Raw genomic sequence first — 14,234 nt, 5'->3', positions numbered from 1 at the left:
CACATTCACTAACAACAAAATAGGCTTAATAAATGTGTTTAGAAATTGACTTTGTCATTAAATATTAGTTTAGATATTAAATGTCTCTTTCTAGCTAATCATAATTTTGCTCATTCTCTTGCAATGAGATGATCCTTGCAACTTACCTTTAATTGCTGTTTTTCCAACTCTGAGGCTTTCAGCTGTGTCCGGAGGTCAGCTACTTCTGTCATTAACTTGTCATTTTTATCCTTCTCTACAATTTCATTATGGCCTGCAAAAATAATGATAATTTGTTATGAAATATAAGGTAATGGAAATCAGTGACGTGAATCTTGTTACAATAGCTCTACATTTCCTGAAAGCTGAAACAGTTAAAGTGTGTAAACCCAATTGGGATCAACAACGACCAAAATTCAAGTAATCTGGGCTTTTCTTTAGTTCTGGTACAGATTAGGTGATGGTGTCTAGTTTCTGCGATTAAATGCGATACTCCAATGGCCAGTCTGTTCCCATGCTGAGGACCACAACAGGTACAGTGTCTCTGAATTAAATGCAGGAAACTTGGAAATAATGCAATATAAGGATCTTGTTAATTATATTAATCATTTCAAGCGGGTTAATTTTAAATTTTTTTTCCCGGTCATATGGCAATGGGCGCTCTATAATACTCTGCTTTTCCCATGGGACTGATGCCTGCTAAGTCTGAAATCATTCGCAGAGCTGGTATCTGGAAACAGACACTCCACCTCTGGCAGCTTGGAACCCAATGCAAAAGGGGTAGGCATGAGAGGTTCAATGAATGACTGACATCTTAAAAGCAGTCTCTTGAGGTTTATAAAGCAGATGGTGGCATGAACTACACATCTTCCTGGAAAGGGACATCTTAGAAAGATTACAGCCTCTTGTTCAAGGTAACTAATTATGGAGGTTTTTACTAATACTTCTCTATAAAAAGCTTGTAGAAGTACTCAAAGATCCAAGACCATAGTCTGCTCCAGTTTTCATTACTCTGGCATTAATAGAAATAAAATAATTCTATAGATTTAGTATTACTTTGCACACACACATTAAGTAAAAATAGTTTTAGGCCCAAAATACAGATCTTTATTTTAGGTACTGAAAATGATTACCGGCTGCAGGACCTTCACTTGTATATGTGTGTATGTGGTGCTTATAATCCTCCACCTGGTGAGCTAGTTCTGTTTTTTCTTTCTCTAATCGATTATTAGTTAATCTGGAATATAAAACAATTTTAGAATAGTTTTTTTAAAATTATTAAAATATTTCAGCACATAAAAGATGTAACTAAAAATTGCAATGGCCATTTCCTGATGATTCTTATTTCATGTATATCGGCTGAGGTATTTATATAGTTATTGAAGAGCATGTTACCTTAAAAGCTGAAGTTCCCTTATGAGGCTTTGCTCTGTCCTTGCATCTTCAGGACGGTGTTGGAGAAGCTCAATCTTAAAAGAAAAATCAGAAGGTTTTACTCTTGAAAACAGTATCCATGGGTAATGCAGTTCAGATTAAGTTCTCTTTGATACAGGACTAAAGAAAGAATGAAAATAATACTAAGGTTGTAACCAAGTACTAGGTTATCACAGAGGAAAAAAAGCCCACCCAAGTGTTCATCTACTGACATCTTCCACAAAGCTAATTATCTACAGTCTTTTTAAAGTTACTCTAGATCATTGCTACATATTTCATGAGGGCTGAAGAAAAAAGTATTCAAAAGTTATATTTACAAGGGAAGTTAGACACGTAGCTATGTTAGCATAATTCATACGTAATTTTAAGGAAGTGATATGCCTAAACCATTTAAGTGCTTTAAAAATACTACTGATATGCTTATTTGCATACCTATGTGCCCAAGTTCCTTTCCAGATGCGATATGAAAAGCCTGTGATTTTGCAAGGAAAACCCGAATGAGTGTATGTTGACTAGAAATGACCTGAAGTTAGAATAGGTCCCTGACCAGAGGGGGAGTCAGCCTGCCTCTACAAGTGCCTTTCAGTAGAAGAGGAGGGAACAAAAAATTAGTGTTTTAAATAGGAGACTATACACAGTTTTTGAATGCAGTGACAATTTATGACCTCTCAGAAGGCTACTGTTAGCGACAGGCTTTTGTTCTATTGCTACCTGAAGTGGTAAGGATTTGGGTTTTTTCCCCAATCGCTCTCTGTTTCTTTGAAATGTAGTTAACCTTGATCACATCCCTTCATCAGTATTTGAAACGTGAAAGAAACTGGAAAGTGTGTTGGCTCCAGAGTAATATCACATAATGAAAGAATTTTCTCTGTGTTAGTTTTGCTGCTGGTGTATACTTCATGTTAATAATGCTGACTTCAGAAAAGGGAGAACAAGCAAAAATTAACAAAACTTCTATAGGACTCAATTCCAAGTTCTATTTATTGAACACGTTTACTTGCTTACATAATGTAATAACTTCCTACACTGAAAGTTGTGTATTTGATGCCTAACAAGGAATGGCTAGTCTGGGGAAGAAACCATGCATATATTAATAAATCAGAAGATGGAAGCTAATCTAGATGGATAGTCCTAGGGCTACATCTCTGCAGTACTGAAAGGCCAAAATTTGATGTCTCTTCAAATGTACCCGAGTTTAAAATTCATTAACTCTTCCATGTGTGAAAGACTTAATAGGGACTGCATGTAAGAGACCGTACTGGAAATAGGCAGGAAAGTCCCCTTTAGGATGGCAAAGTCAATCCCCCAGAAAAAACCTGGAAGGAAGAGGGAAGTCCCTGCAGCAAACTCACTCTGCAGAACAAGCTAGAAAAATTTTAAGACCATTTGAAGCATCTGTACCTACAGGCTTTCATGGGATCAATGAAACTATAATACAAAACACTACAGAAGAATACAGAAGAGAAAAAGTTAATTCTCCCCTAAGACTGCAAGTCAGGAATATATATTGATAATATGTGGTAAACCTCATTCATTGGCTAAAATATGAAGATGTAAAATTACGGCAACTAGGACTGAAAAAACCTACAAAAGCATGGATTAGAGGAAGAAAAACGTACTCTGCCAATACGGATATCGGAGAGAAATTAATTAGTAATAATTAATAATAAGCAAGCTGTTCTCAGAGTCATCTGGCTAAATTTTACTCACTTGTTCTTTTAGATCTTGCAAGTTTTTAACAGCATTGTGTTCACGTTCTGTTGCTTCCTGAAGCAGCCGTTTAAGGTCCGTAATGCTTTGGGTTTTTTTAGCAATATCCATTTCCATTTCCTTCATCTTAATTTCGTGCCTCCTGGTAGTATTTTTATTTAGGAAAAGATAAGAGCAAAAGCTAATACTTTTGCAGAAATAGAAATTAAAATATCTTTAGATTAAATGCCATAAATATACCCTAAAATATGTTTGCGATATTGGCCTTGAAATAATCACTGGTCTTATTTGTAAGTGAGCTGAAAGAAGCAAAATGAAACATATATTTTTAATTTTAAAATAAAGGCTTTTCCAAATGTTATACCTTTGTGGATCTTACTTTGCATCTACCTTTATTAAAGAGGGACTGGAATCTTTTTATGGTATCCACAGAAAACCCAAACTATCTCCTGCTACAGCCGTGCATGTCTGTTATTGATGCAGTGTGCACAATGGTCAGGTCTTACTTCAGTGTCATACCTGTGACACAAGTTTTCTTATGATTTAGCAATTTATGGAAAATAAATTAGCATACTGAGAAAAGGGCTAATACAGAAACAGAAAATGAAGACTCCAAGAGAAAAAATGTTCTATGAGAAATTATGTTTACCCTGGAGCAGTCTGAGGAGGATTCCGTTTTGCTTTGAGCCATCCTAGGCTACAAAAAGGTTTCTGTAGAACCATTGAAATATTAGTTGGAAGGTACATCTGGAGGTCCTGTAGCCCGATCTCCCATCTGAAGTGGGTTTTCAGATAGCAATACAATCTCCCAACATCCTGCTACCTGCCAAAGAGCCTTCCGAAGGACCACTTGGATGACACGTTTGTCTTCCCTATCAAGTACTTCCTATTACCACATACATGCTTTGGAAGATGTGCTGGTGAGGCGGATTGCATGTTAAAGTGCCCCAATGAGCTCCTCTAGGCTAGTAATGTCTTAATGTTATTCACTTACTTTAAAATCATGATAGCGTAAACGTTTTTATTCACACCAGTTGAAACAGGCAAGTACAATTAAGCACAACCAACACAACTGCTTATCTATATCAGCTGAACAGAACTAAGAAGAGATGTTTTCCAAAGAGGTGAAGAACTAAAAGAAAAACTGTGTTAAAACTACTGCGCTGATATGCTAGCTGTTAAGGGCCTACCATCTTCACTGCATGTCCCTGTCCTCCTCCTCCTCTGGCTGGCAGCCAGTTTTGCCCTCCTGCCTTATGACACAGTTAAGGTGAAGGTTAAAAAAAGGAATGGTTTGCTGAAGTCTCAGTGAAGTGAAATGGCTCAGCCATATGTCAGAGAAGCACCAGAGATCCCCAAGGGACCCTGTGGGAGTGCAAGACTGGGAAGTGGGTAGAATCTTGGGCACTGGCAGATGGACTCTTCAACAGTAACCTGACCTAAGATGGAATCGGACAAGTCTCTCTCCTGTCCAGCTGATCTTCTGCCCTAATAAGGTTGCTGTCAGAGGTTGTTTTTGTAGATATCTTCCACCTCTGTTTGTAACTGTTAAAGAGTACTTTTGCAACATGTCATCTTATTTCATCCTAGGTTGTCCAGGACTAAGTATTTCTTCCCCAAAACTTAGTGTCTTCCATTCTTATGCAGGACACAGGCTGTTTATTTCTCTTAGTACCATAAGCATTGTTTCATTTTCTTGTCCTTTTCTGAGACACAGCAGTACAAGAGATGATACCCAAACAAAAACTCTCTGCCTCAAGAGGGGTAAAATTCTCCTTCCTCATCTACTTTGATGAATCACAGGCATGTTTCATGTGAATATATCTTATAATTAAACTTCATATTCTATATCAATCTGTTCATTACTAACCATGCTGGTGTGACATATAACTAGCATATTTGTGTGTAGCTCATTAGTGAAAATGGGTGTAATAGTCATGCTTTTTGGACTGGCAATGTGTTTGGGGTGACTGTTTGCCAAAACCACTTCTGTAAGCAAACCACAAACCACAGATCTGAACAGCTTGCTTCTAGCAAATAAATGAATGCAATTAAAGTTGTTCAGGCTGTAAAGTTAACATCTCCAGCCTGCATAAATAGGTTGTCATAGAAAAAGCATCTGAACTAGTTGTGGAACTACAGATTAATTAAAAAGGTATGCCTAAGTTGCAAAGCAGAAATGGGTGTCGTAAAACTGGTTAGTTTGTTCCGCATTGAGTGATGCAAGTGATACCTGAATTTTAGAAGTTAGGTAACTTTCAGACAACTTATTGGTAACGACTTGTAGACATTTACTATTATTACCAAACCAAAAATGATTTTTGATGCTGATTTCAAAGTCAGAGTTTTATCTAAAAATCTAGGAAATGGAGATTCCCACACTTCATTTTATATTATGAAATATATGGGAAAATACAGGAAAAGATAATCCAGTGCTAGCCTCCCGCGTTTTTCTCCCCTCTTCCACAGAAAACAGAATCAACTGGCTGACTGTCATTAGCTTTCAGGGCCTTCAGAACACACGTGAAGGATCATTAGCTATGCCTACACATCCCAGGGAGTACAGAAATCCCAGGGGTTTTCTAACACAACCTCTCCACATTTACATGGTTAAATGTAGATTCAAATGCAGCCAAGCTGGAAAATTCAGATTGCTGGCTTCCGTTTTTTTTTTAAGATTGTTACCCATGTCGTAAGGTTCTGAAATACTTTTTATGTTCAGCAAAAATGCTGACATTATTCCACAACGCACAAATACAATACATTTAAGCAGCAAGGAAGACAAAATACTTCCTTTACCAGAACCATCCAGAAGTCTGCAGATCTGAAGAAGGGAGACAAGTAACTGACTTCTGTATAGAAGCAGCTACCAACGCCATTACTTAAGGACACTAGATCTGTTCTGGATTCGTATCAGACACCTGTATACTGATTCGACATACTAATAAGGAATCAGAAAATAAAATATGGATAATATAAATCTTCAAAAGAGGAAAAAAAAATAGAAGTCTAATTTGTTTGCTAATATTTAAAGAGGAATTAACACTTGCTTTTATCTTCCTTACTTCATTCTCAATTCTTACCTTGTTACAACAGGCTTCCAGCTTTTGCTGTCAGTTCCCTCAAATTGGCTCTCAGCCAAATTTAGCCTCTTAATTGTTTCCTCCAGCTGTACAGTTAACTTCTCATTTAATATCTCCAAGTTATTCTTTGCTATTCGTAGCTTCTCTCCACTGTCAGCTTCCTATTGTTCAATAAAAACAAAGGTTTATGGAATACTTGACCTCACAATGAAGCACAGGGTTATCTGAAATGATGGTGAGACAGAGTCAGTGCTGATTTAGAGGAAAACAGTGCATCCAAGATCAGCAGCACCACAACTTCCAAATTCTGTCTTAGGCTGCTCCTTGGATGTCTCCTCTCTACATATAACTGAAAAAATCTGTCATAGCAATATCAGTGCTTAGAAAAGTGTCCGTTCCACATCAACCATTAAAATCAAAAAAAAAAAAAAAGATAATTGCCACAATCAGTAACTAATGGAAATAAAGGGATCCATTACAATGATTGTACCTTTTTCAGTTCTTTACGCAGCCTCTCGTTTTCAGTAAGGACTTTTTCCATTCCTTTGGTTTTAGATTCATAACGCATACTCAGCTGGTCCCCCAGATGAAGTTTCATTTTTTCCATTTCAGACTAAATATCAAACAGTTTGTTAAAACACATATACATTGCTTAGTAGAACAATTCAGATTTCCAGTTTTAAAGCACAGCATAGTTACAGCTACCTAGCACTGGGAACATAACATTTCATCACATAGTTAAAAATGTCCTTAAAGTACAGAGTACCTTTACAGAAATCGTGCAGTGTGTTATGCTAAAATGAAGTTTTGCTTTTGCATTTTACATGTTTCCTATTTGGTATTATTAAAACACTGTTGTGCCAATCAATGTCAACAACAGGTTTGCTGCTCCATTCTCCAACTAACTTGCATACAAACTGCTACCTAAATCTAGTTATTGGAGATAAATCAGTACCTTTAGCCTCTCGTTTTCCTGTTCAAGACCAAGTAATTTCTCATTAGAAACCACAGCTGGAGCTTTTTTCAGATCTTCGTTTTCTCTTTGCACTCTCTCTACGATTTTTTTCATCAAACCAATTGTTTTTTCCAATTCTGGGACTGTCTTTCCACTTCTACCAGCCTATAGAGAGGGAAGAAAAAGAAGGAAACAGTTCATCTTAATATTCTGAGATACTAAATATCTTACTTTATTGCTTATTTCGCAGTGCAATTTATATTTATAAAAAAGATGGTGTATTTTGGGGTGACTTGAACCCTGAAGTTTCTTGCATACTTAGCTCCATAAAATGATATACATACAAACGTTAGATGTGCCAACCAGGAATGAGGCACTGCTGGACTTGCTATTCACAAACCGAGACAACCTGCTTTGTAATATCTCGGTCAGTGACAGCCTTGGCCGCAGTGATCACAATACTGTGGAGTTCGGGATCCTGCTGAACGTGCTGAAGGACAGCTCTAAGACAAGAGTTCTGGATTTTAGAAGAGCAAACTTCAGTTCACTCAGGGCTTAGTTGGAAGGGATTCCATGGGATGCTTCCATGGAAGACAAAGGAGATGGTGAGTGCTGGGAGTTCTTCAAGAACTCTCTATTGGAAGCATAAAACCAGTTTATCCCCTATAAATGAAAGGGAAGTAACCTTAGCAAGAGGCCCCCTTGGCTCAACCATGACCTCCTGGGTCTACTCAAATCCAAAAGGGAAGCATACCAGAGATGCAGAAGTGGAGGATTATCCATTGAGAGCTACAAGGGCATTGCCAAGGCGTGCAGAGATGCAGTTAGAAAAGCAAAAGCCCAGCTCGAACTGAAACTGGGCATAGATGTAGATGTCAAAAATAGCAAGGAAGGTTTCTTCAGGTACATCAACCACAAGAAGAAAAAGAAGGAAAACAGAGGCCCACTGTTAAGCAGAATAGGAGAGTCAGTCACCAGCAATGCTGAAAACACAGAGGTCCTCAACCCTTTCTTCACCTCTGTCTTTACCAACACTGTTGGCTCCCAGACTTTGGGAATGAAATTGCCGGTTGATCCAAACACCGACCCACCATCAATGAAGGAAGAGTCAGTACATGAATTACTACAGGAGCTTGACCCCTATAAATTGATGGGCCCTGACACCATCTACCCGAGGGTGTTGAGAGAGCTGGCTGACATCATCACAAGGCCCCTCTCCATAATCTTCGAGAAGTCGTGGAGAACGGGGGATGACCCAGAGGACTGGAAGAAGGCAAATGTTAGTCCTATCTACAAGATCCTCCTCGAGGGAGGATCCGGGTAACTATAGGCCCATCAGCCTTACTTCAATCCCTGGGAAAGTTATGGAACGAATCCTCCTGAGGGCCATCATAAGTCAAATGAAGTACATGACTAGGAAAAGCCAACACGGCTTCACTAAGGGCAGATTGTGCTTGACAAATCTGGTGGCCTTCTACAACAAAGTGACTTGCCTGGTTGACATGGGGCGGGCAGCGGACATTGTCTACTTGGACTTCTCCAAGGCTTTTAATACAGTCCTCCATGGCCTCCGCCTTGAGAAATAATGCGTTATGGCCTAGACAAGTGGTCTGTGCAGTGGGTGGGGAACTGGCTGACAGGCCGCACCCAAAGGGTGGTGGTAAATAGCTCTTCCTCAAACTGGCAACCTGTCACAAGTGGAGTCCCCCAGGGATCGATATTGGGCCCAATGTTATTCAACATCTTTATAAGTCATCTGGATAGCGGCATCAAGTGTAGCCTGATGAAGTTTGCAGATGACACCAAATTAAGTGGGGAAGTAGAGACTCCAGAAGGGAGAGCCGGTCTGCAGGGAGATCTGGATAGGCTGGAAGAGTGGGCCAGCAAGAACCTTATGAAGTTCAACAAGGACAAGCGTAAGGTCATGCACCAGGGAAAACATAACCCGGGAGTGCAGCACAGACTGGGGTCCACCTGGCTGGAGAGCAGCTCTGTGGAAAGGGACCTGGGGGTACTGGTCGACAGGAAGCTCAACATGAGTGAACAGTGTGTTGCTGTGGCCAAGAAGGCCAACAGGATGCTGGGTTGCATCAAAAAGGGCATTGCCAGCAGAAAGAAGTATTATCCCGCTCTACTCAGCACTTGTCAGGCCACACCTGGAGTGCTGTGTACAGTTCTGGTCCCCGCTATACAAAAAGGATGTGGACAGGCTGGAAGGGGTCCAGAGAAGGGCCACCAAGATGATCAAAGGACTGGGAAGCCTGCCGTACAAGGACAGGCTGGGAGAACTGGGTTTGTTCAGCCTTGAGAAAAGGAGGCTTAGAGGGGATCTCATCACTGCGTACCAGTACTTAAGGGGCAGCTACAAAGAAGATGGAGACTCCCTATTTACACGGAGTCCCAAGGAGAGGACAAGGGGGAATGGACACAAGTTGTTCTTAGGGAGATTCCGATTGGACATGAGAGGGAAATTTTTCACACTGAGGACAGTCAACCATTGGAATAATCTCCCCAGGGAAGTGGTTGACTTAGCCATGTTGGACACCTTTAAGAGTCGTCTGGACAGGGTGCTGGGCCATCTTGTCTAGACTGTGCTCTTCCTAGAAAGGTTGGACTAGATGATCCCTGAGGTCCCTTCCAACCTGTGATTCTGTGATGAAAAATGATGTTACAATACTCACCCCTCTGATGCTGCCCAGCTTTCGTTCAACATCTGCCTTCTCTTTTTTGAGAAGTTCACACATTTCTTTTAAGTCACTGACTTGGTCCTAAAAAACCCGAATAAGCAACTTACTTAGATCTCAAATTGGGGTGAAGAGTAACAAAATTACAGTGGGTTTACTTTGAAAAATGTAAAGAGAAATCAATTTCCCATCACAATGACATTTTTCCTCATTTCTACCAGCCATTCAACCTTCTTGTCTTCCATAAAAACACAAAAAACTCACAGTATGTACAGAAAAGATATCAATTTATTTTAAAGCAATCCCTTAACCTGTGTCAGGGTAAAGGGAAGTAAAGGTAAAAAAGACGTTACCTTTAGTCTTGGCAAATCTTTATTGGCCTGCTCTAGCTGGAACCTTAGTTCAACGTTTTCAGATGACAATCTTAAATTTTCCTTTAAAACCTCTTGTTCTCTTCGATATTGATCATCTGATCCTATTCCTGATGTCTTAAGAGAACAGAATGGAAAAAAATTATTATTAAATGGTAATGCACTATTCATTGTATCAGCTGTAGCTGATAAAGAGCATCAGAGAATTAGTATTTTTCACAGAAATAAAATGGATGACAGTTGTATCACCAGTTTTGATCTAATCTGCTCTGACATTAACTCCTTCTCCTAAATTTCTTAAACTTGCTTAACCTTTAAGGGAAATTTACAAATCCATATAAACCAGTAAAAATTTTGTCAAACCAAAATTAACTCTCAAACTATTGGGTAGAAATAGATCTCGAAGTCTAAAAGAGAAAAAAGCTACTGTGTGTAGTAAGCTGTGACACTGTACCTGGGAACAGCATCTACTGTTGCGGACATATTCTGATATGTTTATTGAATAGTACATATGGCATAAGGAATTTCACTGAAATCAAACAGATTACAGAGCAAGTCAGGAAGAGCAATATATAACTCTAGTTCTCAGTCTGTTAGTTCCTACAATCTTAAGTCTTCATCCATGAAGGCTAGTAATTTCTATTACATGAAGAGTGCTTTGCATGCCTCATATATTGCCAATTCCAATCATATGCCTGACTAGTAAAGAGTAAAACCTTTTGATGCTATAATAATCAGCAGGTTTTACTTATGTAAGTATGGAATTAACCATACGATCCATTGATTCATCACTAATAATGATAGGAATAGATATTTGCTTCAATAAAGCGTATTTTTTTCTTAGTATAAATAATAACGCATCGTAATTCTCTTAGTGAATGAAGGTCATCAACTAGATGCATGTATCATTGTGTTTATTTGTAAACTTTCAATTCCAAAGTTTAGATCCAGAGAGTAGCCTACTTGGGAGCTGACATTCACACCTATCATGAAAGTGTAGAGTTTGCTTTATGGACCACCTGATGACTACTCCAGTATCCCTGCACACCACGCATAAGGAACTGCTGTATTATCAAGGTCAAACTGTTCTATTTCTACATCATTTATACAGAAGAAATGCTAGAGGGCTACTACAGTATCAAACCTTGGGCATTTCACAAAGTTCTGGGGTTGTTTCAATCCCCTCCATACCACTTGAGTAAGTTTCATATTTATCCTCTGCAGCGTGTTGATCCATTCCATTATTCACATTTATTTTTTCTGCTTCATAGTCATTAGCTTGATTAGAAGGTTCCCCTGAATCAGACTGATTGCAGTTCATTCTGTCAGTATACGGCTTTTCTAAACTTTCTTCTTCATCAACATTTGGTTGCTTGAATATCTCTTGCTTCCTCTCCTCTTTTACAAATTCCACATTAAATTTTCCATTTTCAGGTTGGGTTATATTTCTGTCTTTTTCACTGCAGTTCTCTACATCAGCTTCAGCTATATTTTTGTTTTTCAATCCTTCCCTAGAAATATCTGTGTCCTCACACTTCTCACTATCTTCAGGATGCTGTTCAAGAGACACTTCTGTGCTTGCATCTGCAGGGGCCTCATGGCCTTCATTATGCATCATGCATCTTTGCACATCTGCTTCCTCATCTATTTCATTGCCATCAGTAATGCTATGATTAGTCTGATGTTTGATTTCATCCCTATTTGAAATAGATTCCTTTTGAAGGCAATTCAAATACTTCTGTTTACTGGTACTGATAGGAACAGACTTGGTAAGTTCACTTTGGTCACATGTACTCTGATTCAAGTTGAAGACAGAATAAAGCATGAAAGAAAAGCAGAAGACAGTAAAACAAAACAGGAAGTAAAGAAACCTAGAAGGTACTGTTAAATCTATTTCCTGAAAGATTAAGATAACCCTATAATGCAATATTTGCAATATAATGAACCTTGTAAAAATCAAAACACAACAAAACCACCTAACGTAACTAAAATGCAGCTCAGTATTTTCCCAAACTCTCTGTATCCCAAATTTTCGATCAATATGGAATATAAAAGTAGTCTCTCAGTTGCAGACTCACACACTTATCCCTGATTTCTCCACATATGCGAACATGCTGAATATTTCAGCTTCTCCCTGTAGAACATGGAAACTGTAAGTTTTGGTGTTGTTTTGTTATGTTTTTTTAAAAAAAACGGAAGCTGAGTATTTAATATCCTGTCCTAGAATACAATAATTTGAAATAAAACCAGCTAAAGAACACAGAATACCAAATGGATAACAAATAATTTTGTTAAGCAGGTGTGATTCCTCTAGGTAATATGGTTACATTATTAACTTACCCAGGGTCTTGGATATGTCTCTCTCGAACATTGTCTCTGCAACGCATGAAGCTTTTCCTGGAGGTATTGATTTTTGAAATGTAATTCTTCAACAACAGAATCTCGTGGGATTGCTTGCTGTGTTCTACATCCAAAAAATGAATCAAGCCAAAACAAACAAATGGCTATTAATGCAGGAAAACACCCCTTACGGTAAAAAACCCATGAACTTCTAGATTACTAGACGGGATTTTCTGGTATTACTGGGGTAGTTATTCTAAATCAATGTTAGCCATATACACTATTTCAACTAATCCCCGTGAACTGAAAATACTTAGTTTGGCAAAAGGAATCTGCTCTTTTGAGAGGTGTACAGCTTCTGTTACTCAGGTATGCTATCCACTGTGAGAGTGGATACACTGATTAAGAATACACTCCCTAACTGCAACTTAGCAGTTCCAGTAACTTTCACCAACTCTAAACTATAATCATAATTTTACACAATAGGAGACGGATGTTTTTCATATTATTTAGCTTTTCAGAATAATGAATTAATGCTGCATGTTCTCTGAATAAGCACAATTGCTCCCAAGTAGCTTTAAGTTTGCTTGTTTCAGACTCAAAGAAGGATTTTTTAAATTCCCATCTGTTTTTTTCCTTATTGAATCAGTTGGTCTAATAGAGACTATCTCTTTCCATTTTTATAGATCCTTCTAAAATGCCTCTCACCTCATGTGAGCAACTTCATTTTCTAAATCTAGATTCCGTTTTCTTAGTTCTTCCAGTTCTTTTTCAGTCTCTGAGGCTCTTACTCCAACAACACGGTCAACAGTGACACCAGTAATTTTCAGTTTCTTCTGTAAAGCAATTTTTTCTTTCTCAGTCCTGCAACATCCAGTAGATTTACATTTAAAACTTTATTTGCTAACTGGCTTTCTTGAAGAGAAAATATTTTCTGTCTTAAAGAATCCACATTTGTAATTTATTTGCTCACTGAACCACACCCCGTTTTCTGTTTAATAAGGTTACCTTTCCAAAAAACCTCAAGCCCAAAACCAAAAAACTAAACCTGGAAAACCAATTAACATTAAGTCAGTGTCATGCATGTCATAAACCACTTGCTGGTCTTACCTGTGTTTTATCTGAAATTCACGCAAGACTTGCTAAAAATAAATGCCATTTTGAAGCAGTTTCAAACCACAATCTAACAACAGCTACAACCACCATCACAGTTTCCTTTCTCTTCTGCATCTGCCGTTACTGTACTGAAGTAAACATAACATTTGCAGAGGGTTTGCCCATGTGTTATTTTTAAAAGGCTTCCATCTCATAATCCTAGAACCGTCAGTACTGCAGTAGCACTACATGTAACAGTAGCACAGTATCGAATCCTAGCAATCTCATTAACTAACACAGCGGTGACAAAGAGCCTGTCTTCATAAAGCTGTTATTCGTTCCATGGAAATAACAGGATGCTATATACAAGAAGCATAATAAAGGACTTAAATTAGTTTTATTCAGAGACAGTTTCTTGTAATAAAGGTAGTTGGCTTCTACAAGGGAAAGGATAACAGAGGAATAGCCTGCTGCCTGAAAATTAACTAATCCTTTTAATCTCAATAGCAACGTAAAATTCTAGGCATCAATCCTGTTATAAGTATTATGTGGCAAACATATTTGGATTTCTTTTGTGTCATTA

The 14,234-nt window shown here is 38.4% G+C and overlaps 1 protein-coding gene across 6 annotated transcripts in view; it reads right to left on the bottom strand.

Annotated features, from left to right (window-relative positions):
• Positions 1 to 14,234, bottom strand: part of CEP290 (centrosomal protein 290) — a 56,352-nt gene that overhangs the window by 916 nt on the left and 41,202 nt on the right. For 2 of the 6 annotated variants that reach the window (XM_075080688.1, XM_075080691.1), the window contains 12 exons: positions 13,265 to 13,420; positions 12,557 to 12,680; positions 11,361 to 12,011; positions 10,199 to 10,333; positions 9,843 to 9,929; positions 7,162 to 7,326; positions 6,697 to 6,819; positions 6,207 to 6,367; positions 3,124 to 3,265; positions 1,375 to 1,448; positions 1,113 to 1,216; positions 147 to 253 (listed from right to left, as the gene is read on the bottom strand). In XM_075080688.1, the coding sequence (XP_074936789.1) occupies positions 147 to 253; positions 1,113 to 1,216; positions 1,375 to 1,448; positions 3,124 to 3,265; positions 6,207 to 6,367; positions 6,697 to 6,819; positions 7,162 to 7,326; positions 9,843 to 9,929; positions 10,199 to 10,333; positions 11,361 to 12,011; positions 12,557 to 12,680; positions 13,265 to 13,420 (2,029 nt within the window). Of the gene's footprint in view, positions 1 to 145; positions 254 to 1,112; positions 1,217 to 1,374; positions 1,449 to 3,123; positions 3,266 to 6,206; positions 6,368 to 6,696; positions 6,820 to 7,161; positions 7,327 to 9,842; positions 9,930 to 10,198; positions 10,334 to 11,360; positions 12,012 to 12,556; positions 12,681 to 13,264; positions 13,421 to 14,234 lie in introns of those variants that run through there. The other 4 variants (XR_012658535.1, XM_075080690.1, XM_075080689.1 and 1 more) reach the window with 4 other exon arrangements.

This window comes from Phalacrocorax aristotelis, chromosome 1, assembly GCF_949628215.1.
Source record: "Phalacrocorax aristotelis chromosome 1, bGulAri2.1, whole genome shotgun sequence".
Classification (NCBI taxonomy): Eukaryota; Metazoa; Chordata; class Aves; order Suliformes; family Phalacrocoracidae; genus Phalacrocorax; species Phalacrocorax aristotelis.
This window is presented reverse-complemented; position numbering and strand designations above follow the sequence as displayed.